The sequence below is a fragment of the Strix aluco genome, chromosome 3, assembly GCF_031877795.1.
Source record: "Strix aluco isolate bStrAlu1 chromosome 3, bStrAlu1.hap1, whole genome shotgun sequence".
Taxonomy (NCBI): domain Eukaryota; kingdom Metazoa; phylum Chordata; class Aves; order Strigiformes; family Strigidae; genus Strix; species Strix aluco.
In genome coordinates this window covers 12,113,603-12,141,253 of record NC_133933.1, presented here as the reverse complement: position 1 = coordinate 12,141,253, position 27,651 = coordinate 12,113,603, and the positions used below count along the sequence as shown (strand labels likewise).

General features: G+C 38.8%; 1 protein-coding gene across 14 annotated transcripts in view; it reads left to right on the top strand.

The window, feature by feature from the left end:
- The window catches only part of MAP4K3 (mitogen-activated protein kinase kinase kinase kinase 3), an 82,230-nt gene that overhangs the window by 4,433 nt on the left and 50,146 nt on the right, over positions 1-27,651 (top strand). For 12 of the 14 annotated variants that reach the window (XR_012622373.1, XR_012622374.1, XR_012622372.1 and 9 more), the window contains exons 2-12: positions 5,995-6,052; positions 9,162-9,252; positions 14,661-14,725; positions 17,012-17,067; positions 20,788-20,835; positions 22,919-22,961; positions 23,598-23,670; positions 25,635-25,766; positions 26,069-26,131; positions 26,215-26,296; positions 26,398-26,508. Coding sequence is in view for 11 of the 14 variants with exons in the window: in XM_074817420.1 (XP_074673521.1) it covers positions 5,995-6,052; positions 9,162-9,252; positions 14,661-14,725; positions 17,012-17,067; positions 20,788-20,835; positions 22,919-22,961; positions 23,598-23,670; positions 25,635-25,766; positions 26,069-26,131; positions 26,215-26,296; positions 26,398-26,508 (822 nt within the window). In the remaining 3 variants the exon portion in view is untranslated. Of the gene's footprint in view, positions 1-5,994; positions 6,053-9,161; positions 9,253-13,931; positions 14,025-14,660; positions 14,726-16,319; positions 16,415-17,011; positions 17,068-20,787; positions 20,836-22,918; positions 22,962-23,597; positions 23,671-25,634; positions 25,767-26,068; positions 26,132-26,214; positions 26,297-26,397; positions 26,509-27,651 lie in introns of those variants that run through there. The other 2 variants (XM_074817421.1, XM_074817423.1) reach the window with 2 other exon arrangements.

The following is a 27,651-nucleotide window of genomic DNA, read 5'->3' as shown; positions in this document are numbered from 1 at the left end:
CTTTTCCCGTTACTGAAATTCAAATAGTTGTGATAATTAGTGAGATTATTGTTCCTGCAAATGTATCTGTCATACCATGTCTGCCTTAATTCAGTTTTTTTGTCATTTATGGCTTCAGTCAGTTAACAAATGAAGACATGGAAGTTGGTAGAGCGTGCTTTGCCTGGGGTCTCATTTTGAAAAGGAAAAAGCCTGATTTTCTGCTCCTCGACCCTTTCGCATGGGAGTTGGTTTTGTTGAGGGCAGTCATGTATCTATCAGCTCAGGTGCTTCACGCAGAAACTCTCAGATTCTGTGGCTATCTCTGGGGGGCACCTGGTGACTGTTACTGCTTTCTTCTGTCAAGTGTGCTTTGGAGTTTCTGGTTTCTGATAGGGCTTCTGTGTGTTCCTGGAAGAGAATGTGTCCAAAACAGATGAACCTTAATTTTTATGAACTCCCATTTTGCAGAGTTCTACGCACAAATCTCTTCTCTCCATGTCCATACTCTTGCTGCTCTTTCTTGGGGTGATCCAGTAAGGCATCAATTCTTCTACAGCTTTGCTGCTTCTGAAATATTGAAACCATGCCTTTTAGTTGTGTGGTTTTTGATAGGTATTTCAGTCTTCCTTTCTTTTTGATTGACCTTACAGCTGTTGAAGCTCCTTTTGACTTTGCTAGGAATTAATGTCTTATGTTTTGAAGGCTCTCTATTTCAGTTTTAATTGTCTTTTGAAGCTTGTCAGGCAGGCAGAGAGGGGTGGATGTTTTGCCATCCCGTTTTTACTGTGCTGAGTAAGTACTGCAGGGCTTAGTTTCTGTGACTGTGGTTTCCTTAATCAAGAATCCATGCCTTGTGTAGGGATTTTTGTTTGCCTTCATTTCAGATCTTTTTGTTTAACATCGCCTTTATCAAAGCATTGCTTTCTAAAATTGTAGCTGTCGCATTTTGGTATCACACTTCCTACCAGATTGTGGAACCTAATTATTTTTAGCATAATTTTCGGTTCCAGTTAATTACAGCTGTGATTTCTAGGATGTGCTGAATTGATTAAATATCTCACTGTTGCCCAAGAGGGGTGGTTCCCTACCCTACTTCTGGCTGTCTTGCCACTTACCTTGCGTTAGCTCTGACACTCAGCATGATGCCTGGGCTGGCGCAGTTAGCTAACCTGGCAGAAAACTAGCCCAGAAAAGGAAGGCAGGTGGATTTCTGCTGGCTTGGAAAGTTGAATCAGCTTTTGGGGGAGTCATGTAGGTTTGAGAGAGGCTGAAGGGGAGGACTGTAGGTCTTGGAAGCAAGGAAGTTGAGAAGCTGTTCAGCTGCCTTTCCTGAAGAGCAGAGCTAATCCAGGTCAGGAGGCCTCTCTGTGTCCTGGGACCAGTTATCTCGTAAAGTAGCAACTTGTTTAGAGATTACTTGTCTACATTTTGTTCAACAGTTCACATAGGAAGTAATCAAAACCAGAAGCGCCTGGTTGTTACTTAGACCTTGCTTTTTGGCCTAGTTTTTGTGGCAGCATTTTATGCTTTATATTACCAGTTTCCATTTGAAGGACAAATATAGACTTGGCAAGAGATTTACCTCCTTGGACCTTGAATTTTATGTGTATACTGGTTCAGCTGCATAGACTTCTTAAGAATCTGCTGTTGTGGCATATATTAAGGCACAGTGCTAAATATTAGCCTTCCTCCTCTTTTTCTTCTTTCGCCTCCTTTTCTTTTCAGACACACACCATGCACACATCTCTTGCTTGGCTGATGTTTCCCAAATAGAGCCCATCCAAATGCTGCCCCACTCCATTGCTCTTTCTTTCTCTATTTCAGGGTAGTAAGGTCTTTCCAATCATGAGGCATTTTGGCTAATGAATTTTTGTATAATGTAATAACAACAAAACCTGGGTTTTTCTAGTGGGTGGCAGTTTTTTATATAACATTTTGATCTGATATCCTGTTATTGTCACAGAGATGCTATTAATTATTTCCTGTTTAATTAGGTAGTGCTTCTCCAGCTTGACTTAGTGGTTGGTGGATTTTTTTTTTTTAAACTCCTCCCTACATGTGGCAGTCTAGATCTCTGGAAGGGTATTGTTCTTTTAGCTGCTGGTAGAATGAGGATCTCTAGATGGTTTTCCAGAGCAGACATTGCATAAATGTTGTACACTTTTAGTGAAGTGACTGCGTGTAGGTGCAAGCATTGTAGGCTAATCTTTGCTTCTGGAAGACCTGTCTAATGCATTCCTATTGACATAATGAAATCTGCATGCGAAGGAATTAATTGCAGACTCCTGATTGTGGAAACAGGGATGGGAGGAAAAACTCCTGGCTATTGCTGTTAACCTCATCATCAAAAAGACTGGGAGGTAGAGCAGTTAAGGTGCAAGAGAAAGAAAAAATGAATGTGTTTTCTTACATGAGCCTCTTTGAAAGTTTTGGTTGCATTTGCTAACTCAAAAATACTTGTTTGAAATTGTTCTTCAGCCAGCTATTCCATACTGATACTTCAATCTCAAAACCTGTAAGTAATTGACAACTTTAATGTGATTATGCTAAATGAAAGCATAAGGCAGTGTCCTCAACATTCTGAGCTATTGTACGGTACATATACAAGCACCCTCAAATTAAGAGTCGGAGCCAGCTCCAACACGTGTTGAAAAGCATACAGTACTTCCGTCTTTCTCAGTCTCTCATTCCTGTGAACTTAGTCAAGGAATTGCTTCGTAACTGGTGAGTTGATGGGATCTCAGGGGTGCTTGAATCTTCATCATTTGCAAGGAACCCTTGTGTCACTACAGCCAGAATAATCTCTTTTTTATATACTCAGATTAACAAAGGCAATTAATATTCTTAGTTGTGACACCACCTTCAACTATAATAACCCAAAGGGAATAGGATGCAAAGTGATAATATTATCAACCTCAATTCATGTTTTCTTAAGTAACAGTTTATGGCCTTGAGGAATTGGTATCCTGCTGTTCCTGAAGGCATTGGTGACCTGCATTAAATCAGATTTTGTTCCTCCTTTCTGCCTTTCATGAGCCCGGGCAGATACTGGTCCAGAGAATGGCCAGCTGGCCAGAGAGTCCCACTACTGCTGGTGTTGAAGAAAGGAAGAAATGGCTAAGACACAATGTCTGTTCTTTCCTGCCCATGATTTTGAACAGCTCTTTTGAGAACATGAGGTTGAAGAAGAAATCCCTTTGGAGTGGGAGGGGGCCAAATCAGCCGCGGGGTGTGGAGAGCACAGGTTTGGCAAGGCTGCCTGCTGCTCAGACTCTATTCCTTTGGCTGGGATTTTACATCTGGAACAGGACATGCATCTATAGATTTGTCTGTCTACTATTGATAAATTTTTGGCATCACAATACCATAAGAATTTGTGATTAGTATCCCCATATGTTTTAATCAAATTTGTTCTGAAATTGTCACTAGCTCCTACCCCCTTCTATCTTGCTTTAGTTGCCACAGCACTCTTGTAGAGCGGAGTGACCTGTGGAGCCATAGTCAAAGAAAGAAATTTTTGACAGCTGGACACAGTATTGTTAAAAATAAATAATAAAATGGGAAAAAATTTCCATTTTTTCTTTGACTAGCAATGTTGTTGAAGCCTGTGAAATTTTTCCACCTTGCCTTGCACATCCCAGCTGCATGCAGGGTGTATAACTTCAGGATCTGCTCACTTGTATCCAGTACAGTTGTGTCTCATTGATCACCTTACTAGTACAAGTTGCCCCAAAAGTTGTCTTTAAGTATTAACAAGACTCCTTGATGATCTCTGATCTTTGTTAAAGATTCAGTAATTTTTCTTGTTAATCTCGGAGGTTAAAAAATGCTAACCTTTGATTCATGAACATCTTGCCTCTGTGTTTGTTTCTTGCTATGAAGAGCATGTGTTGGGAAGAGAAATAAGGAATAAAAATCTTAGCTTATGCTTCAGCGGTGACACTTTCTCATGTGTTGCCTTCATTCTCTAGTACGGTGAAAAGGAGCTCCTATTTTTGCTGTTAATGTTTTTAGTGTCTTTTTTTCCACCATAGTGATGAGTGGAGACCTTGCTGCCATCGGTGGGGTGGGCAAATAATGATTTACAGAGAGGCTGCCAGAGAAGATTCATTTTTTAACTGTTTTTTTCCACAATCTATCAAGTTTGGACGACTACTTGACTTTTATAGGATTCCCACTGGTCTCAGGATCAATCCATAACCATCAGCTTGCAAATTATTAGCAAAAGCTGGTACTCCCAGGGTTGCAGAAGAATACTGCCACACCAGGAAATAGTGAGAGGTTTGAGATTGGCTGTGCTACTAACGACCTGGGTAGATCTCTAAACACAGGAATACACACTGCATTCATTTCCAGACTGTATCACTGGCTGTTTTTTATAGTCTTAGGGGGTTTTTTCCCTCCACTTGTGGTTCCACAACCAGCGCTCAAGCTGCCATGTTACAAATCAATACCTTATACAGTATTTGGTGAGTCGCATGGCCAGTCAATAAAAGGTGTGAGCCCTTGGGCTCCTAAGGTGACTCAAATGAGGCCATTAGCCACTGCAAAGGTGGGCAGCTATCTGCATCTTTAAGTTCTGTAATTCTGACCTTTTTTGATTTGAAAGTTCATGGGGGGAAAAAGCAAAAGCAGGACTGCTCTCGCTTTCTGTGCCCTGCGTAAGGGGTAGAGTGGGCATGGCATTCAGTGCAGTGGTGATCCAGCACTGTGCGGCTCCAGGTACTGAGACCCCTGGGGTGAGGAGAGGCTATTGCTGAGCTTACTTAGGACCTGCTGCATCTGTGCTGGGAAGCAGCTTTGCTGCCCCCTCCCCATAGCTGGGTGTGAGGCACGGAAGTATCCTGAAAGCACTGGGCAAATGGCTTCTTGGTTTGCAGTTAGTAGTGAAATGCAACAACAGTTCTGGAAGAGAAATCATTGCTATCATCATTTGTGTTGCTTCTTAATGGCTTTTAGAAAGTTTAGCTTCCTTTGTTGTTCTGTAGAACGTAGGCTATAGCATGCCAGAGCCCTGTGCAAAATGCAGTTAAGCTGCTGAACAATTGCTGCTGCAGTTGCCACAGAGCTGCTGTGGGAATGCTTTCAAACTCCATTGTTTGCTAGCTTGGTCTTTTGCACCCTTACAGCAAGGGGAGGATGCTGTTGCTGGCAGAGAGTAAGGATCAAGTAGTGAAATAAGCAGGAAGCGTTGCATCGCTCTCCTTGGAGTCTTGGAAGCAGTCACATGTGCTGCAGGGTACAGCCCTTGATGCTCCCTGGGCCCTGCTTGTCTGCATGAGATCCATGTATGTTATAACTGCTTTGCAGTCAGTATTTCAGTGATTGGTTTGTTTACGGATTTTAATACGGAAGTACAGCACGGTTGAGGACTTGCAGAACTTAGGACTGTTGTGTGGCAGAGTAATTTCCTGAGCATCCTTAAAGCTTTCGATCTTGGTATAAATTAGCTGCCTAGTGGGTTTGGGTTTTTTGGTTTTTTTTGAGATAGCTTGCTTTGTTGTTAGAAAATAAATCCAGGATGAGAAGTTTTGACACGTACTTGAGAAGAGCATGTTAGCTACAGAATCCTTACTGTTTGGTTCACAGTCATTGAGTGCAGATGTGAATTATTTTAGGTGGTTTGAGTATAGCAGAACTCAATAATGATGTTTATCTAATGAAAATATGTGCTGTAAGCACAAGAAAAAATAAATGCATGGTGTATTTGGGGAAAAAAATTTCTAACCTTGAATGAAATATAAATATACAAGATGTTTTAATTTATTGGCTTCTGCTGAGGTGGTTTTTGCTTAAAAAAACCAAAAAAACAAAACAAAACAAAAAAAAATTAAAAAAAAAAAAACAAAAACAAAAAAACAAAACCCAAACACCAGCAAGTGGTTTCACTGGTTTAGACCCTTGTGTATCTCAGCTGCTCTTTGACCCGGTGTTGTCAGAGAATGTCAAGCTGAGAACGCAGAGCTGATTGCTGTGTTCTGTTCTCTAAATATTCTTTTTTTTCTTTTGTAGGCTCGAAATGTCAACACGGGTGAGCTAGCAGCAATTAAAGTAATAAAACTAGAACCAGGTAAGTGTTTCTTAACTGAAATAAGCTATGGAAACTAAATATTTTCATGTTTAAGATACAATTGTACAAAATCAATTTAGTCCACTTACTGAAAGAAGGGATAATTGTTGCCTTTCCATGTAGGACAAAATACACTGTTCTAAAAAAGAACAAGCATGACAAGTGATGTGCAAGAGGAAAAATGTAACTGGAGAACAGGTAAAGGAAAGCTGATTAAAATTTCAGCAAGAGTTGGGTTTTTTTGGTCTTAAGTACTATGTTTTCAATCTATGTGATACAAAAACCTGTACAGAACAAAAGAAATGAGGAAGATGACAAGGCAGAAAAGAACTCATCTGGAGAGAGTGTAGAGGGAGAGAGAAAAAGGAAGGGTGAAATAATAGCTGAGCCTTAGTATTTGGGAATTGAGTACATTTCCTGAAATTCTCTTGGAGACTGATTAGAACTTCATTGTATGCTAGATTGGTGCTTGAACTGTGCTTATGTTGTGATTTTGTGAAGTACATGTGCCCTACGGATCAGTTATCAGCCTGCAGGTGCTGCTCTATTAATATGGCTAGACTTGTTGAACAATCTGGGAAGTAAAAGTCCAGACTCCTTGTTTAACTCATAACTGTTGGTGTTCCCTTTCAAGATTTAATGTTGGGGGTGGGGGGGAGGAGGGTAATACTTTAACTACTGCCTGCTTTGATCCTTAAGGTCTATGTGAGCAAGAAGGGAAAAAAGTTACTGGGTTCTTCCATTTTTTCTCTTACAATTCTGGAAGTGATTAGAAATGTTGTGTTTATATAATGCATGCACATTTAAAAATTCAAGACAGGACAGTCTGTTCCTATGTAGCTCCAAAGGTGTATGTTCATCACAGTTCTTTTGTTCACACTGAAAGTTGTGGTCCCAGATTATCTTGTCTAGTCTTGTCTATTCTTTGGCTTTTTGTGTCAGTTCCCGTTGCTGGAGTACTTGGCTGTGCATGATGTGGGTTACCAGCATGGCTAAGCTGAGCAGCCGTGCTGTGTCTCCCTGTGGAACTGAAAAGATAAGGAGATTTGCGTAGTGGGTAGAGAACCATAGGACTCGGCAGACTCAGATGATGTCACCATTTAAAATAATGCAACTTTTTACTTAGCTGACTACCACTCTTGAAAGTATGAAGTGACTTGGTTGAAAAGAGTGTTGTATGGGTTGTGCTGAGTAGTACTCAGAGAATGGTGCTGTGGACAGGGCCTGGGGAGGCACTGCATCTGGGGTCATTTGCCCTCATGCTGTGCTGATGGGGATAACAACTGGCATCTTGCAGCTGAATTGCATATTTTTGGCAGCCTTTGGATACCGAAGTGGCGCACAGAGAACATGCTTTAGCTACCCTCTGTTTGCTCAGCGAGCTCAGTTTCTCGCTGTAGTTGTCCCTTCCAGTTCAGTAGAGGCTTGACTCCCTTGTCTTCAGACAGGCAGCATCCACGTTCCAGAAGTGTGGCACTGGCTTTCTTAGCAAGTTTTGCAGATTAGGGAAGAGTGTGAAAAATGCTAATAATGTTTAGGTAGTTACTCTAAATCTTATGCTACTTTAATATTTTGGATGCAATGAAAACACTGGTCAAGTACTGGAGGAATCATATCCTTTCCCAGAGATACCTATCCATATGTGAAAATAATTACTTGTGTGCTTTTCAGTGTTTGCAAGTTTAAATGTCTAGCCATGATACAGCAAGCCATCAGCAACACACCATGGAGAGTAGACAGTGTGTTGTGATGTTAATTTGCAGCTCGTGTTTTGAAACTTGCTATCAGTTAAATACATGTGAATATCGGATTTCTGGTTAAAAAGAACCCAGTGGATAGTTCACCAGTATGTTAATGTGTTGTGAGAAAAACATATTTTCTTAGGCAATAGCTTCGCCAGTTCTGTTGGAATTTGTTGTGTTACATTTGAAATTTATTAACAGCCGTATTTGAGAAGTGCTTTTGGGTTGTGACCATTGATAAAAATGAGCTTAGTGTCTATATTGACTTTTTAGACAATGGCTTCAGCTTCTGGTTTAAAAGCTCTTTTGAGTTATGCTGAGGTATACTGAAAGGGGAATTTTGGCATACTTTGAATTTTCCTGTTTTTTCAACTTGCTTATAAAGTCTCTTAAGTTATTCATGAAGTTAAATGGTTATTTTAGGTCTTCAGGCTTGTTTCACCTATGAAGTCCTTGAGGTTGGTAAGAATGAGTTGGGTTTTGTGAACTGTGTATCTAGTAACTAAACAAACTTCAGAACTTCTTTAGAAGTACTACCAGACTAGCTATAATTTGCCCTTGTGACTTAGGAAATTTCAGAGGAGCCCCAGTGTAAGATACTGAACTGCAGAAGAACATTTGACATGTATTTCTTCCAAAAAAATTCATTAAAAAGGCTGTCAAGTATCTGTTACCATCATTCTCATATATTTGTCTTTCTTGCCTTCTCTCTTTAACTTACCTATGAAATCCCTCACAACACCCCCAAAACAAAGATGTATCTGTTGGGTTTTCAATTTCATGCATAAATTTCTCTGTGTACACATCTGGTAAGAGCTGTTTGTAGAAAGACAGGGACAACTGAGGCACCAAATAGTAAGACTCAGATAAATGCCACATCTATGTCAGTGTTATGTGCAGTCTGTAAATTTATGTGCTTACTGAGTTTACTGAAAAGTTGCAGCAGCAGTGTGCTATTGAATGTTTTTTGCTCAGAAAGGTGATCTAATGGGTTTTGGACATGTGGCCAAAAATGGTAAAGTTTTGTCATGTTTTTAAGAACCTGGGCTATTGACAGGCTATATGCAGATGGACACAGCACGGAGTCTCAGAGAAAATAAAGACTTTAGAAAAATCTATGGCTGATGTCATAAGAGATAGCCAATATGAGGTCTATCTGGCCCAGAATGAAACTTTGTAAGAATATAGTTACTTATTGCTAAGTTCTTGATAGTAAATATTGATTTACAGCTGCTTTATAGGTCTGTGAAACTGGCAGATAATTAGTTTTAATTACTCAAAATGTTTATTTTATAAACATGTACTGAAAGTCTAGTTGAGATGTGAGTATGAACCAGGCCAATGAAAATATTCATTCTGCTTTTCAGGAGAAGATTTTGCTGTTGTGCAGCAGGAAATCATTATGATGAAAGACTGTAAACATCCAAACATTGTTGCTTACTTTGGCAGCTATCTCAGGTACAGTTTGTTTCTTTTGCTCACTTAAAAATGCCTCTCTTATCTCCTTGTAAAGGACAGGTCTAAAGTGACTTAGGCAAAACATAATTTACCAAATAAGTATTACGCACTTGTATATTATTTTTTTCATTTACCTTAAAATCTGTTCTGTTTACTACAGGGTCTCACTATAAATAATGTTTCTCTTAGCAAAGTCTTTCAGTGACCATATAGTCATGTTTCCTTGGAAATGAGTTGTTGTTTAAAAGGTTGGAATTTAATACATAAATGAAAATAGAGTAGAAGTATGACAAACATGAAGAAAAATTCTGTAGTATCTTTTAAATGTTTCAGTAAAATTTCTCTTAAATTTGCAAAACTTTGGGAAGTGTAAATATTGCCTAATACAGATGGAGTTCTCGGAAATGTTCTTACTTAGCTGCTGTTGGCATGTAAAATTGTCTGAGAAACTCAAAATTAAATGTTATGGGTAAATAAGGAGGAAAAAATTTGTTGGGTTTTTTCTTGCTTAAGAGTAGTAGTGCTCTGTTAAGCTTTAAGAACAATTTCATGCTGGAGTACCTAAGAATGTAAACCGTGCAGCCTTTAAAAAGTTCACTGGTGATTTGTGTTTTGGATTTGTTTTGAAATCTAAAAGTGAAATCTAAAAGCTAAAATATTTTAGCTTTCATCTTTGCTTTTTTTCTCTTGAGCTGCAGAGTTGTTCAGGACACTTAAATGTAGTATTTGTGAATTGTTCTGTCTTATTCTTTTGTGTAATTCCTCTCAAGATATTATGGCTACTTGTTAAAAGTACAGTAAACTCGAACTCCAGACAAAGTCTCAGTTTTGAGAAAATTGATGGCTAGTATCTAATAATGTTTGCTATTATAATTATTTTTAATACATCCTGACAAATGTTTTATGCTAGGTAAAGCAATGGCTTGATATTCAAGGACTAGACCTGGATTTTGTGAATCTAACGTCATCATAATTTTAGGCATATCATGCCCAGTAATAAAAAACTTTGAAAAGGCTCTGAAAAGTCATGATGCTCTTTATGGCAGAGGCTTCTTGTTCCTTTCAGGTATTCCTGTATCCTCTGTCTGCTTGGGGACAGTATAGGTGGGACATGGTAGCTCTGTATGTTGGAATGTTACTAGACCCTATTCATAATGGGAAGATGCCAAGTTGAGTTACACATATGTGTACTAGACTTCAGCAACTCCAGCTGAAATTGTCCATGATGGCTATCTGCTGCAGCCAAAAGCTTTTCAGCAATATCAGCCAAGTGCTTCAGGATTGGAGGGGGGAAGATATAGGTGGTATTTTCACATGAAAAGTCTTGGTACGTGAAAGCCTTTCAACAAAAAATTACCATCTTTGAAGCAGGAATTTCGCTCTTGTGTATGGAGTGCATCTTTTCCTTGTAAAAATCCTTTCAAATTTGACCAAGTTGTCTTCTGAAATACAGCATTTCTTTTACTTTCAATCTAGATCAGCCAGACCTTAGGAAATCCCAATTACTGTTTCTTTTCTAGCCAGCAGTGTCTGGTCTGGTAGCATGTTTGCAGTGCTACAGAGGAGCTAACTGTTCCCTGGCTTGTGTGGCCATTTTTGAGCATTCCTTGTGTTGCTCTGGGGCGAGCTAGGACAGGATGTTGAAATGGCAAGTGTGGAGCACTTTGTGGTGTTCTTGGTGACCTCGATGCTGAGCGTCTGCATAGTTGGAGCAAACTGAAATCGGACAAGTTGATTGTGCCAGAACTTGGAGGCAGTGTTGGGGAAGCAAGAAGGTCCTGGCAATAAATGCTAAAGGAGAAGGAGAGGTCTCATGCAGAAGCTCGGCTGACTAATGCTCTCCTGAGGAGTTTCTTCTCCCTGCCTCTTGTATTCAGTGTCCTGAATAGCCCTGGATGCTCACTAAAACCATGTTCTATCACAGATGGGGTTCACCGCATCTTTTTCGGTATGAGTATCCTGTTAGCTTTTGTCTGATGAGTGTATGAGTATTGCATGCTGACAGATGTGATTCAAGTCAATAGAATTTGTGTTTTGAATTATGTTTGTTTTATAGTAATTTCAAAGGTCTGTAGTGGAAAAGCTGGTCATATTAGTACTTCACAGACATAGTTCAGTGTGAAGCATGAAGGAAGTTTCCAAGAGCAAATGTATTTTCAGAATCAGATTAAGTGGAAGTGCACTGAAAGTATGAGAACGAAGAGGAAAGCAAGCTGTTGACTAGGCCGTTAGATGAACAGCATCTGCATGCTACACTGAGCAAGGCTGGGGGTGTGTGATTGTGTACTGCTTGCATTATCATGTATACATGTGCAGGCAGGGATCAAAGTCTGAAGATAAAATCAACAAGCCATGCTGTTCTGGCATCCCACACCTTGAAGGGTTCTTGTCTTGGCAGCCTGAATGCTTTTTTAACTCCAAGCTGGTCTGTGAGCTGCATTATGCACAAGTTTGTGCGGGTGTGCATACAGATACAGCATGTGTACGTGTAGGGACTTGGTATTCCAAACTAGAAGTGTCTGCACTTCAGCTTTGAATATTTAAGGTTAATTTGAAGGTTAACCTAAACTGTATGTTACTTCCATTCAGTGATAGCTGGCAGGCTTCTTGTGCATGAACAATCAATGCTGCTACTGAGAATTTGTGGATACTGCTACTTGAGAATTTGTGGAGTTACTAGTCTGTTTGACATCAGCTTGCATATTGTCAGGTGGTAAAGTTGGCAAGGGATCTTGTTATCTCCGAAAGGCAGTATTTGGAAGCTCCTGTGTTATGCTGACTAAGCTTCTTAAATGGATGTTGCTTATTCTGAAAGTCGGTGACTGGGACGGAATAGTGTTACACTTCCTTAATGTTCTTCCCAACCTCAAAGCCTGCCTTTGTTTAGGAAGAGAGCACCTTGATACATTTAAATGTCCTCTACTTTACGTGATGACTTTTCTTTGTCTGCAGTACTGGGAAGGAAGTTGTTACAAACCTTTTCAGAAGACAAAATTTAGAGGAAGGAAGCAAGTGAGGAATGGCAAAGGAGATGGCTGGGGCTCTGCAGTGCTGTTGAAGTTACCCCAAGCTGTTTTTCTAACATAGGAACTTCTGACCAGAATGTATGAGGGTTCCATTTGTGTTTGTTTCTGGAAGTGAGATTATTTGCATTGTAGAAGCACTGACAAATGTATCCAGTTGTCTTACCAGCTGCTTCTTTTAACTAGTCCTAGTGGGAACAGATTGCTTAGTATAACTAATAAAAAGCTGTTTCTGATGACTTAAGATTTCACATGAAAACAGACTGTGAACAAATTATTGCATTCAACTTTCTTTAAAACTTTTAGATTGAAATGGTGCCTCTTCTCATGCTGTATTCAGACTGGGGATGCTTTTTCTTTAAAAAATTTTTCTCTTGATTCAGGGTATCAAAATGCACCTTTGTAGACCCAGAATTAAATTTTGGGAAATATTTTTTGGCAGTCTTGTGCTCTTGCTTGGTCCCCTCCCCTTCCTTCTCTTTTGTCTGGGCAGTCAAATGGCTGTGTGACCTTTTGCTTTCCAAGTATCTTTCAATGCTTACCATATGCTCTGGAGACACAGACAACTGTTGATTACATGGATCTTCACCTGTCTGAAAGCTCTTAGGCACAATAATAAAAGGCTAGATAGCAAATCAGAAATGCAGTCTCTGCTTTTGATCCTCTTACGTGTTTTTCCTTTTCTGAAGGGATTTTCCACACTGGGAAGTTAATGCCCGGTAAGGGAAGGTGTGAATTTACAGCATTTACCTACTTCATGCCTCTTACTTTGTGGGTGTTTTGCTGCTGTCCCAAGGCTGCTGGGGTTTACCTGGCCTTTTCACACTTCCACGTTGCTGGTGTTGGCATCAAACAGGATGGGAAAGAGTGGCTTTCATGAGGCCAGTGCCCCCAAAAGTGTCCCTGTCTGAGTCCTGCATCATTGTGGGGAATAAACAAGGGACTTGCAGATGTCTGTCTCTTCAGTACTGCTTTCTCACTCTTGTTCCTCTGCTGCCATTGCCAGTTCTCTTTCACAGGTAGTCACATTGCTTCTGTGTCTGACTTTGATCAGTTATTTCGGTGAAAAGCCTTCATATTTCAAGCAATGCTTTAATTAACCCCTAGAAATGTATGGAGTTAACAGCCAGGGACTTGCATGGCTTAAAACCTCTGTAATGCCTGAATAGTATCTTTCCCACCACTAGAGGAAGCAGACAGGGTGTATCTTTGAGAACTGAGTGCACTGTGGACATAAAAGGGGAGGACATCCAAGAAGGACAGTTCTTCCTTGAAACAGTAGCTATTCTAGCTGTTACCTGCTGGTGAGAAATACTTGCAATTTGCAGCTCAGGGGATAAGCTCAGCACTTACACCATTGCCTTGCAGAACACCTCCACGAATGTTGGCATTGCCCACAGGGGTGTGTCAGCTATTCGAACAGAGCCTTGTGAATGAAAGAAACATAACACCATGGGTCATGGGCAAGCTGCATAGCAATCATTAGTCTTTCCTTTGTCCAGTGTCCCAATCTGCCCTAACGTGGTTGTTTGCGATTTTTCTTTCCTGCATGTTTTGATGGCCGGGAATGACTAGGCAAGTCCCAGATTTTCTGCTCTCCAAAATGCCTTTCTGCAGCCACATGTGGTACATCTGACTTACCAGTGAAAATTACTAAGTGAAAATAGACTTTAGTGTTCATAATAGAAGATACCTTTGAATCCTTCAGCCTGTTGTCTGTTCTTGGAAAGTACCTTTTATGGAGGTGTGGTGAGTCACACTGAATTGATTCCCATAGTAAGACGAATCTAAAAAACTTACCTCTGACCCCTGACACCAAAAATATCTGTAGGTATTTTTTGAGGGAAAAGACTCCATCTGACAAGGCACTTACCCACAGCATGGACTCCACTCTGCCTAGCTTTGACTAAAGCACTAGAGTTTCACTCCATTTGTTGTGGAAGAAATTGAGTTGAGAGATATCCCTAAGGCTTCTTGGTTTGGGTTTGTTTCTTTTTCTTTCTTTTTTTTTTTGGTGTTAATTCCTGTGCTCTGAAAAAAGTGGAGGAGAAGTGAAAGTGAGGAATAAATAAGAACCCACATCTGTTTTCTCTTTACTCTCAGTAAAAATAGATTTCATTTGCATAGTAGGTCTTGAACAAAAGTTGTTGTACACGTTTCACTGTTTCTATTTCTCCAATAAACCCTGGAATATTTTGAGTATTTCATTAGTTACTAATCTGACAGTGAAGTGTCACATAAAGATTAAATCATATTCACTGTTTGACTTGTACTTTTCATAATACAGAGCTTGTTATGTTGTGCTTTATAATGTTTGAGTCCTGAATTTTATAGGTGCTGTTTTCAAATCTGACAGCTAATGAATGGTTTTGTTCATTTTTTTAGACGAGACAAGCTATGGATTTGCATGGAGTTTTGTGGTGGTGGCTCTCTACAGGATATTTATCATGGTATGTCAAGAGTAATTCCTTAAAGTCTAAGTAAAGCTTATTTTCAAAAATGGAGATGATTACAGTGTTTTAGAATCAGGGAGGAGGAATCCTAAATTTAGTATCCATAATAATACATTGAAGGTCAATTTCAGCTTAAGTATTTATACAGCAGGTTGTGTGTTGTGGTTTTTTTAACAAAATTAGCTATAGTGGGAGTTTTTTGAGCAGCAGAAGTTAATTTCCTTCCTTCGGTAGCTTCTGTACCCATCACTACTTTTCAAAGGCTGTAAAAATAGACAATATTGTATTGTAAAAATAAAAAAAGTATATACTGATGTGCTGTCTTCATAGCCATTTTGTTTCTGAACTTTTGAACTTTGCTTTAGTATAATCTATACCACTGCCTACAGATACCTAGATAAGTGGATTAATTAGCATGGATGCTCTTGTCCTTTGTAAACAGTGATCTTTTGTATGTTTGTATAGCAGTAATGCAACAAGGGTCTTCTTTTTTTTATACTGCATGAATGACATGTGAAAAGCAGAGGTGGCCTGTATATTTGCTTTAGGCTTAGGTGCAATGAGTGGTCAAAGAAACAAGGGACGTGTGCAGATCTATTGCATAAAGAGAGGATCAGTCAATTGATTGCTAGCTTCCAAGAGACAAAATCAGTTTTGAGGGATTTTATTGCCCTGAAATTAAAAATTGCATAGGAAAGGAGTGTGCTGTGAGTAATGGCTCTGTGGTTCTCCGGTGATGTTTTTCAGATAGGAAATCCATCCATATTCTAAATTGTGAAGATTTTACACATTAGGATCTTCACATCCTTCTCATGTGCATAAACGGCTTGTATACATTTTTACATTTAAATTGGGTGCAATTAAAACAAGGCACCAGTTCATAAGTTCACACAGTGCTCATGTCATAGTTCCTTGAGCATGGCCTTGTTGATCCTTTACATTTTTGCTAGTGTTGATAAAAGCCTCGTGTCTAACAGGCTTTGTTATGTGGAACACATGTAGAGTAGGAAATGAGCTCATGCCACATAAATGCCTGAACAGACATTGTACAGGAACAGTTTCCTGTTGCAGCTGATTTTTTTGCTTCTCTGCTGGTAGAGTGGAAGGTTCTTTTCTGATCTTATTTACATTCCAAAGGGTCTTATTCCAGTTAAACTATAGGCCTCTGTAATCCTAAATCATTTATTAATCAGAATAAAATTTCTCAAAATAAACATACATGCCTAGAAATATATACTCTGGGTGCTAATATATTTAGTTGTATGTGGGTTTGGAGCTTTTCTTTCGGAAGAGGGAAGATGGATCTAGACCTGTTCTGAAGACATATATTGCATGATACTAATTTATATTGTGGCTGTGGGTTTTGTAGAACCTAAGCAGTTAGGTGGTTAAATCTTGTTTCATTTTTAACTCCCTACTCCTTCAGTTTCTGTTGAGAAGCCCCATCCAAATTTTCTATTTGTTTTCTCTGTAAAACCTGAGAAGCTTGCAGTGAGGACTACATTTCCTGGTCTTAAAACCCTTTAATTTCAGGATCAAAGTCCAGTGAGTGGAGACAAGTCACAGACCATTCCTTGCTTGCTGTTCAGTGTTTGGTTTAATTATTTGTTCAGAATTTAATTGTTTTCCTTTGAGACTTGAGTGAAGTGGGACCCTGGAGGGAGAGGAAGACTCCTCCTTTACTTGGTAAGCTGCTGAGACTGCTCAGAGGGAGCATTTGAGAAGGTGGCATGGTGTGGCAGGCCCAGGAGCAACAGTGCTGGTAGCTCATGCAGGAGAGGGTTGAGCAGCTGCAGAGAGCACGTTGCATGGCTGCATGGAAGAGAGATCAGGTTGCACAGCAGCGGAAAGGATGGAAGGAGAGAGCAGGTTGCAAAGGGCAGGAGGAAATTCCTAGGACCCAAAGGGGGCTGAGTGGAGTTTGCTGCAGCTCTGAGTCACTGGGTTGGAAGTCCAGGCCTGCATAAAGGACATAATGGGTTGTGCAGGGGAAAGAGTTGTGCTTAAATCACTGCTTCTGTTTCTTTTTCCTCTTCATTACTTTGAGATTTGTATATGGAGGAAGTTAGTAGTTTCCATTCCTATGGGACTAGACATTTTTGAGTTTAAAAAATGTTCGGTGTCTTTGGGATGCTCAATCTGAGGGAAAGTCTAAGCACATTTACTTTGAGACTTCTAGTGTAAGATTCTATCAGTGTGAATGGAAGTAATGGAGGTGTGGGTTTGGAATGGACAGTATCTTACCTGATATTGAGAATTACTATTTTTTCCCTTCCATTTCAGTGACTGGACCACTTTCAGAACAGCAGATTGCCTATGTTAGCAGAGAAACACTACAGGTAGTGTGTTCTCAGGTTCTTGTGGTTGACTTTTAATGTAAAAGTATTAAAAGCTATAAATAAAAGCTACAAGTACATGTGATGCCATGGAAGTACAGTGTTTGGGTGGCTTAGCATTTTTCTCAGACTTCTGAGGAGGTCCTGTATTATAGCCTAGAACTGATTTGTATAATTGCATAACCTCAAATTATCCTGAATCATTTGAAGAAAACTGTCATCATCTTTCTGCAGTCAATATTAATTTTTGTTTTTTTTAAAGGGGGGAAGCAGCATATTTATTAATTCATATCTGTGGTACAAATTAGTTATTGTAAGTTTGAAGGAAAATTTATAGACTGAGTTTCGCATATCCAATAGTTGATCTGTGCCAATCAAAAAAAAATTGCCTGTGTACTTGAGATGTTCAAGTTAAGGTCACCAGCCTCTCCTCATGGATATGCTAGCTTTCATTTTTCTTTCCTAAATTAAAGGTTCAGTTCACCAGTAAAACTTAATCAGAAACAGCTTTTTTGGTGGATGTCTTGCTTCCATGTGTGAGAGCACTTCTTGGCTTCTAGTGAATGCAAATCTGTTGAATGCCATCAGTTGAGAGCTGCTGCCTGTCTCAGACACTCTCTCAAGATAGCTCTGTCCCTGAGCCAACTCCCTTGCATACTACTTACCATCTCTCTGTGCTATGCCAGAGACAGCTGACTTCTGACTTAGAGGACATGGCTTTTTTTTCCTTCCAGTGAAGTCTTACATGATATCTGGGAATGTTTCAGTTTTTGAACTTTTAAGCCCTTTTGTTCTTATAGAATCATAGAATGGTTTGGGTTGGAAGGGACCTTTACAGGTCATCTAGTCTAGCCCCCCTGCAATGAGCAGGGACATCTTCAACTAGATCAGGTTTCTCAGAGCCCCGTCCAGCCTGACCTTGAATGTTTCCAGGGATGGGGCATCTATCACCTATCTGGAAACCTGTTCCAGTGTTTAATCACCTTCATTGTAAAGAAGTTCTTCCTTATATCTAGTCTAAATCTTTAAATCTACCTCTACTTTAAAACCATTACCTCTTGTCCTGTCATAACAGGCCCTACTAAAAGGTCTGTCCCCATCTTTCTTATAAGCCCCCTCTAAATATTGAAAGGCTGCAATGAGGTCTCTCTAGAGCCTTCATTTCTCCAGCAACCCCAATTCTCTCAGGCTGTTCTCATAGGAGAGGTGTTCCATCCCTCTGATCATTTTCGTGGCCTCCTCTGGACCCACTCCAACAGGTCCATGTCTTTCTGTGCTGAGGGCTCCAGAGCTGGACACAGCACTCCAGGTGGGGTCTGACCAAAGCAGAGTGCAGGGGCAGAATTGCCTCCCTCGACCTGCTGGCCATGCTGCTTTTGATGCAGCCCAGGATGCAGTTGGCTGTCTGGGCTGCGAGTACGTGTTGTCAGCTCATGTCCAGCTTTTCATCCACCAGTACCCCCAAGTCCTTCTCTGCAGGGCTGCTCTCAACTCCTTCATCCCTCAGCCTGTATTGATACCAGGGGTTGCCTTGATCCAGGTGCAGGACCTTGCACCTTGACCTTGTTGAATCTCATGAGCTTCACATCAGCCCACTTCTTGAGCTTGTCCAGGTCCCTCTGAATGGCATCCCATCTCTCAGGCATATCAACTGGACCACATAGCTTGGTGTAATCTGCAAATTTGCTGAGGGTGCACTTGATCCCACTGTCTGTGTCATTGATGAAGATATTATACAGTAGTAGTCCTAGTACAGACCCCTGAGGAGGTGATCACTTGGCACTGATCTCCATCCAGACATTGAGCCATTTACCACTACTCTCTGGATACAACCATCCAGCCAATTCCTTATCCACAGAATAGTCCATCCATCAAATCCATAATCTTCTCGGAGTACGGAGGTGTGTTTCAATAGTCTACAATGGAATGTATGAGGTCATTCTTTATTGTGTGGGAAGATTTCTTGGTTAATATGTGTAAATTGCTTGTGAGAAGGAAACTTACTACTCAGTGTATTTTCTAAGTGTTATCCATGGACCCATTTTTGTATATTTCAAAGTTATCTCTAAATACATGCTTATAACACTCTGACCAAATATTATATATATAGTTTCTTGCTGTAGCTTATAATGCAGCAATCACTTTTCCTAATAAAAAGTCATAAGAATATAGGCCATCTGTCCATCCATAAAAGTAGTTTGTCCAAGGTTAATTTTGCCATCAGTTTCCATGAATCCAGAGTTTCACTTGAATGCCTAAAGTTAGTGTTTGATCTCCATATTTAGAAGCCCATTAAATGGTTTGTTTTCAAAAAACACTTGCTATCAGTTTGGTTGGCATCAGTGAGACTGATTCTGAAAATATAGGCCCTTTAAATATGGCCTTTAAAGTACCTGCCTCCAGGCAATTGAGTTTTGAAAATGGTGACCTCAGATTCTTCTAGGGCAGTGGTAAAAATGAGTGAGTTGTTGGGCTTTCTGTGGCGGAGCATCCAGACGTTTAAATGCAAGGAGTGTACAAGGGACTCTTCTAGCTAATGTCAGCTTTTGCAATGGTCAGGTCGATGCTCTGTACCAAAAGCAAATCGAACCCAATTTCTGGGCCTGCATGCATGCCTGCAGTGAGGACTCTGAAAAGCCATTGCACCAACTGGGTATTATTAATCATTTCCCTCAGAGAAACAGCTTAAAACATCTGTGAGTGGGTTTTTTTTCTTTTTTTAGTTTATTTAAGGAGTTGAATTTCATAACTGATTAGCACTTCAGCTGCATTGCATTCAGGTTTTCATGAACTGGCAAAAAAATACCCCAAAACTCTATCATCAGTGGTACTGTTGTCTATCTGTACAATGTTGTTCACTTGAAAATCTCAAGTACCAAGTCATGTAAGTAGTTGTTTCCTCATTTTTTTCCTGTTGGTATGTTTAGGACCATCCATGAACATGCTGATAATTGAAAACAATCCTAATTTATTTTTGTAAGCAACTCTGTGATGTCTTGCGTGAGCTGGAAAAAAAAAATCTGACATGGGTATCTCACATGAAAATGTAGTCTTTATGGAGATTCATGACTGCAGAGTGAGGAAGATGTTTACATGTCATTTTACCCCTGGAAGAGAATTTTAGAGATAAGCCTGCAGTGTCAAAAGTAACATGCTCTGTGATCTGTCATGCAGAAATTCAGTTTCATAGAATTCTTCCAGAATTGACACTTGAAGCTTCTAACTTGTATTGAGTCCTAAAATGCTTTGGTACTGTCATCAAGACCCATAAAGACAGACTAATTCTTCTTCAGAAGTCCACAAATTGGAGTTGAACTCCTGTGTCAGATCGGAAGTGCTGCCTTCTAGACTGAAGTGTGTAATGATATAGTAGATAACTGCACTTAACATCCAGTGATCTGACTGCTGAATAGAAGACTGTTAGGCAATTTAAAAGTAATTAACTTCATCTGAAAAGGTGACAGTTACCATGTCCAGAGGAAAACTTGGTCAGGGAATGCTTTTCTTACAGTAGATGTGGTGACTAGTATCCTTCTCATCTATCCTGTGTTTTAGATATTATGTTACTACATATATGGAATTTGCAAATGCAGTACGGATACACTGAAATATAAGAATGTTCTTCAGTCAGAGTCATTTAGATGATTAAATTGGATCCTAAATGTGCCTAGTAATTAAGATGAAAAGTATTGGACTAAATTATTATCTAAATATTTTATGCAGGGACTGTATTATCTTCACAGTAAAGGAAAAATGCACAGAGATATAAAGGTAAGTAAAAACTGAAGGGAATTTTGGTGGTTTTAAAAGGCTACATCACCTCTGAGTCTTTACTCTTATGTATCAATTTGGGGATATTTTTAAATCTGTAGGGGTTTTCTATCTATTAGAATAAAATTTTTCTGCCAAAGGGAAGAAAAATAACCTTACTTTAAAATGCATGCATGGAAATAATGTGTTCTTTTCATTGGAGACAAACATGCTGGTTATTTAGACCAGTGCTGTAAAATTTAGACATCAGCTAGTGTCCAGAGCAACATGTGTTCAGGTGGGTGTAGGGGGCTCTGTGCAAAAGGAAAGGTCTGGTCTTTCCCACGCCTTTCCAGGAAGCTCAAGGTACCCTTCTCTTTGAACCAGCTAGTGAGCAGAGCTGTTGCTTTAGCTTCATGCAGCTTTTCTTGGTGAGCAGATTGCAGGGCAGTGTCTGCTGTTCAGTGTGGCTCTCGGAGACTACTTCTGTCCCCTCCCTCTGATGCTAAAATTAGAGAAGGTACCGCAAGTCAGGCTCTTAATGCTGACTTACTTAAATTTTCATCTCAACACAGCTGTATCAAAGACGACTTGTTCAGACTCTTACACTATGTTACAGTTTCCTTCTGATGCTTCCTGTTGACTTTCTGTCCCTGGAGTTTTACTACCTACTCTCTATCTTTCCAAACTCTTCCTTGCTCAGACTGCAGCTTAAACTCCGCAGGCTTCTTCCTGGAAATCTGTCAGTTTCAGACAATTACTTTGTGTTGTGGGGGGGTTGGTTTGCTTTGGTTAGTTTGGGTTTTTTCAGACTAGGGATGCAGTGTACATAGTAGCTTCAACTGTAGATGCCTTAATGCAACCTGATTCCAGCTTGTTCTCATTGACTGCAGGATATTTAGGTTTTGAGCAATCATAAAAATAATTTCTTAATGAAAAATTACTTTAGACACAAAAATTAAACGCTTTTCATTATACTTGATAGAATGCAAAATGATGCTTGTAAGGATACAGTGCACAGATACTTGTTTCTAAACAAAACTGCTGATAAAAAATGCTTACAGTGCTTACATTGAGAATTATTTTTTTAAAAAAAAGCTGTTCTCATGAGTATGGAAAAATACTATCTTCATCTGCAGATCTTCTGACTTGAATTATGTTTGTTTCCCCCAGTAACGAAGTTATATATTTAGAGTATCTGTCCTGTTAGTCTTGAAAGGTGAACAAGGTCAAAAACATGTTAACTGGACTGTCACACTATTTACCAAGCTCCATTTGTAAAGCTCATTAACTATACTTGTGCAACATTTGCCAAAGTAAGCTGCATTTTACTGCAGGCCTGACTTTTCCTTCTCTGTGAAAAGCCATAATCTGTAAAAACATAGGGTTTTTTGAAGCCTGATCTATGCTGCCTTTCCATCTAGTTTATGAGCAGTGCTGACATTTGGAGCTGGTTTCAATCTTCGTATCAGGTTTGTTCTCACTCCTTTTATGTTGTAATTTTATGGTACTGCTATGATACTACCACTTTGGGGTAGTTTTGATTATTGAAGTGAGTGGTACATACAGCCACACAACAGCAGACTCTTCAAATCTAGCACTAACAGGATGGAAATAGTTTTGCTAAACACTTGAATATGAAGGCAGGTCCTTAAGGCTATAATTATCATGGATCTCAAAAAAGACAAAACCAGCTCCTACATATGAAAAGAAAATCAAATTACTTCCGCTTTGACCTTTAGAGTTCCTATTTCCCTTCAGTCAGTGTAAATAGAAAAAAGTAGGAGTTATCAGCATAGGCAAATCATCATATTCTGCTTTTTGAGAGGAGTTTTGTATACAATGGAAGCTCTGTAGTACCATAGACTAAAGAGTACTAAACTAAAAATTAATGAGAAACCATGTATATCCAAGTTTCTTTATATAGCAGAATGGCAACTTGCTAATTTCATAAATGTTACCTTGGTAAGGCTGCAGATTTCTTGAATGCACAATCCTTGGTTTGTCTTGTCCCTTAGTTTGCCTTAAGATCTTACTTTTTTTTTTAATATGGTATCGGAGGAATCTTCATATTTTAATTCAAGTATGCTTACTTTTTTTTAAGGGAGCAAACATTCTTTTAACGGATAATGGACATGTAAAATTAGGTGAGTTAATACAATTTAGTGTTATTAACATATTTTAATGTGCTCTAAGAAGCAGTCTTCTGCATTTTGTTTGATGATGTAATGATTCATCTAAGGAATTAGTGAATACCAGAATTCTTCTCTTGCTGGTAATATCTAACTGCACCATCCAATTAGCGTCTGAGGAATAATTGGAGTAGTTTTAGAGCACTGAGGTAAAAGACTGTCTGGTATTGTAAGGGGGAGGTAAAAATCAAATCACAGGTTTCCATAAATTTTTAATAAAATAATCTAGAGTGCTTAAGTGTGAGATGTACTTTGAAAAGTTATCTGAAACAATTTCTTGGATAATACTAAATTACGTATTTTATCATATTAAAACACTGTATGTAACTATTAGGACTCCTGTGCTAGCTTTCTTGTGTTGATGAGGGGCTTGTTTGTGTGCAGCCTGCATATTTGGCAGGTGACTGAGAGGAGCTGACAGATGGTATCTGAGATACACCAAGTTTCCATTATTTGCTTTTGTTATTTATTTTTTGTTAAATATTTCCAATATATGTAAGAAACTCTTACAGTAGAGAAACCAAACTTGTGTTCATTAACTATTAGCAGCATAAAATCAGTTATTAACTGTTGTTTTTGCTTTTTTAATAGCTGATTTTGGAGTATCTGCACAGATAACAGCTACAATTGCCAAAAGGAAATCATTCATTGGCACCCCATATTGGTAACTGTGTTTTACTCGGCTATTAATATAATAGTAACATATATAATACTGTTGAAAAATTGTGATAAAAGTATACTATGTCACTTTCTGGGTAGACTAATCACTAAAGGCTGTGGCAGACTTTCTAGTGATCGTATCTGTATTACTTACATTAAATCCTGAATTAGCTGAGTATCAGAGAAAATGCCCTAATGCTCTGAAAAATTGAAAGTCCATTTCCTAAAGTTCAGCATTTTATTTTCTTCTCTTTGTAGTGAAAGTGGTTCTTCCCTTTTCGCCTTGAAGTAAATGACACACATTCTTCGCTGTAAAATAGTGCTTTTGTTACACGTTTCCCAGAAAGATATTCTGTTGTCTGACAGCACTGTAGGTACAAGGTATAGTGAAAAAAACCCTACATTCAAGTATTCAGTCTTGAAATGGTCAAACATAGCATTTTTAGCATTCTTCTGCAGTGTAAGTCACCCAAGGCATGGATTCATTTCCCTTTCAGAATAACACGAACACCCATCAGTCATAATTTTGGTTTGTGTCTCTCTTTCCTAAGATGTCTGGGTGACTTTAGTCCTGGCCTGTATCACTGTGTAACTTCGAAATTGTGCCAGGCTTCTCAAATGACATGACAATAACTTTGGAAGCATTACATAGGTTAAATGCTGATGAAAAGCATCAGGTTTTCATTGCAAAGCTTCTCAAAGATTTGAGAGGAGAAGCAATAAAACAGAATTGTTGAGATTGTGGAGAAGAAAATTTAGTTGGAAACAGGCAGTGTGAAGGTTTTAGTGATCGTTAGAGGTGTCTGGGCAGGTAAGGCTATGGTGCTTGGATGGGAGAGGAGTGAAGGGCAAAACTGTTGTGCAGAGTCTAGATCTAGTAACCCTGCTGTTTATGCTCGTGCTCCTCCTCCATGTCTTTCTGAAGTTAACCTATGTTCCCCCTCTACCCTGGTAACTCCTTTCTTTTTGATTTAGGGCGGGGTGTTTTGTGAACTCCAGAAGAAATTTATGTAAATATAGTTTAACTATGCAAACTTCAAATATTTTGTACCACCAAACCTCATCATGTTTTCAGATCTACAGATAATGGATGTCTGTGTTTTAAATAATGCATCATTTGAGATGCTGCCTGCTGTGTTACAGGAGCACTCATTAAGTGTCATAAGACAGATGAATGTCTTACCTATATTGAGTTAAATCTCCAGTTCCACTGCTACTTTTTAGGTGATCTGGACTAATACAGTTCAAAGCTAAAAAATATTAACGTTTGCCATCTGATATGACTATGTAGGACAATCAAGTCCATAATTCACTTTGGCCATTCAAAGCATGTGGCAATGCCTAATGAATCATTTTCTTTAGGTATTCCTATTTATGTGTCAGTTCTGTTTGTTAATTTTTTGTCACCTGAGGATGTGAAACTACTTTGTTAACTTAAATGAGGTCTTCTGACATACAGCAAGGCAGACTTTACAAACAAGGAGTGCTCTGTGCAGAGGTGACAGTGAGTCTTCAGGTCTCATGCTTTCGGGATACAAGAATGCTGACATTTTGTTACTTTCTTATGTTAGAATTCTTCAAAGTCACTTGATCGCTTTCTGGAACAGCGTGCGAATTTGGATATTATTTGGGTGTTACTGTAGTTGAATACCTTAGGCTCTTTGGTTGTTGAGTGGTAGTTCGTTGTGTGCCTGCAAAAAAATCTGAGGCAGATTGGTTTCATCCACTTACTGCTAAATAGCCGTTTTGGAAACTGCCTGTTAGTTACTAGAAGGTGATTGAAGAAAACTTCATGTTTACATTATCTAACTTTTTACACACACGTGTGTGTTTGTATATATATCCACATGTATATACTGTGAGCTTATAGATTGAGAGCTTTAGGGAAAAGAGTAGTAAACTGCTGCGTACAGAAGAATGTTTGATTTGTGGTGAGAAGTTTATCTAAAAATGTATTTTACCCTTTAGGATGGCACCTGAAGTTGCTGCGGTCGAAAGAAAAGGTGGCTATAACCAACTCTGTGATCTGTGGGCAGTTGGAATAACTGCTATAGAGCTTGCTGAACTTCAACCTCCAATGTTTGACCTACATCCAATGAGGTTAGTAAGGGGTTAAAGCTTGGTGTGTAAATACATCTTCCTAAATAATCCATATGGAGTAGTGGCTGTGTGCACTTGTGGTGTCTGGGGGTACTGCAAGGGTATTAGGTTGTAATTGTTATGTATGTACATGGTAGAAATTGTAACAACTCTTTTTGGTGCATAAATGTATAATGTTGTCCTGGTAGCATCTCTTAAACTGATGGACTTCTTTCTAACAACTAAATAATGTGTTTAGTGATTCTTCTTGTATATGTATTGATTGCAATGTTAAACCACAGAAATGCTGTTGTTTTTTTCAGAGCACTTTTTCTAATGACAAAAAGCAACTTCCAGCCTCCTAAATTAAAGGACAAAATGAAATGGTAAGTACTTTTCTGTTTCAGTAGATAATGATCATGTATTTCACCAGGCAATCGATTCTAATGTTTACCACTTCATTTTACAGGTCCAATAGTTTCCATCATTTTGTGAAAATGGCACTTACAAAAAATCCTAAAAAAAGACCTACAGCTGAAAAGCTACTACAGGTATAAATTTATGTATGGGATTTTCTTTAAGTTATAAAATTAAAATATGCTTAATATAAGTGGTTGGAATTTTAACATGTGTTTTTCCTTCTGTCTTTCAGCATCCTTTTGTTACCCAGCCATTAAATCGAAGTCTTGCTATTGAACTTTTGGATAAAATGAATAATCCTGATCATTCCATTTACCATGATTTCGATGATGATGATCCTGAGGTAGCAATATGTTTTAATAGCAGAATGAGATTAAGTTTTAGTTTGCCAACAAAACTAAATGATTCTGATTTACTGAGCCACAGAATGTTTTGTTATCTGGGAATAGTCTCAAGGGTTGCTTTTACTTTTGGTTGTGCTGCTCTGTCACATGTACAGACACTTACTGAAATGCATTATATTTGGGGGAGAGAAGCTCAAAGAGAAAGAGATGTAAGCACTTTGAAATTCTGTTTATTGCTGTCCTTCAGCAATTTTGCAACAGTAAATGTGGACAACTACTCGAGTCTGGAGTTCTGTCATGCACTCTGCTTTCTGGTTTTGTGGAATTATGTTTCCATTCATCTGCAAAGAAAGCATTCATAAAAAACATTTTATACCTCTGTAGAACTTGTTCTTTTGTTCCTAATTTACGTTCTTATGAGAAGAGAATAATTCTGTAGTTGTTTTTATCAAATGGTTTGCTATGTGTTTCTTGCAGATTATATTTGCTATCTTAGAATACTCTGAAACTTGATTTCATTTATGGTTTTCTCAAAGGCAAAGTGTCTGATTTTCTGCTTTAACAGCTGGGAAAAAATAGAATCCTTATATAAGATGATAAACAGCGCAGGCCTAAAGTGTTCCATAAATGAGAGAACAGATACTCTGTTACTGCATCCTGGCCTCGTACTTAACTGTACGTTAGTGAAGACTTTCCAAATGTTTATAGTCCCCGAACTGGTGATCTGTTTTTGGTGAAAAAAATTTAATCCTTTCAACACACATGCCATTGATTCATTAATTGCATACTTGTGTTTTACTTTTTCTATGGATAAACCAGCCTAAAAATGCCTTCAAAGGAAAATAAGCTTAAAAGAAGCAACTAGTCAGTACCTTTAAAAGCAATTGCAAATAGCAATTATTAATTACAATAAAATTTAATTACAACTAAATTATTACAATAAAAATTAATAAAAGTGTAAATTAGTAAATTTTTCTGTTAATAATATTTAGGAAAGTGAAACACATAAGAAAATCCTTAATGTGCTTGACTTTCACATCAGTGTTAAGAGAAAGGTGTCTGATTTCTGATGGAGACAGCACTGAGGAACTTGGGTCTTCTCCTCACCATAAGCCCTAAGGATCAGGCATCCTTTAGTTCTC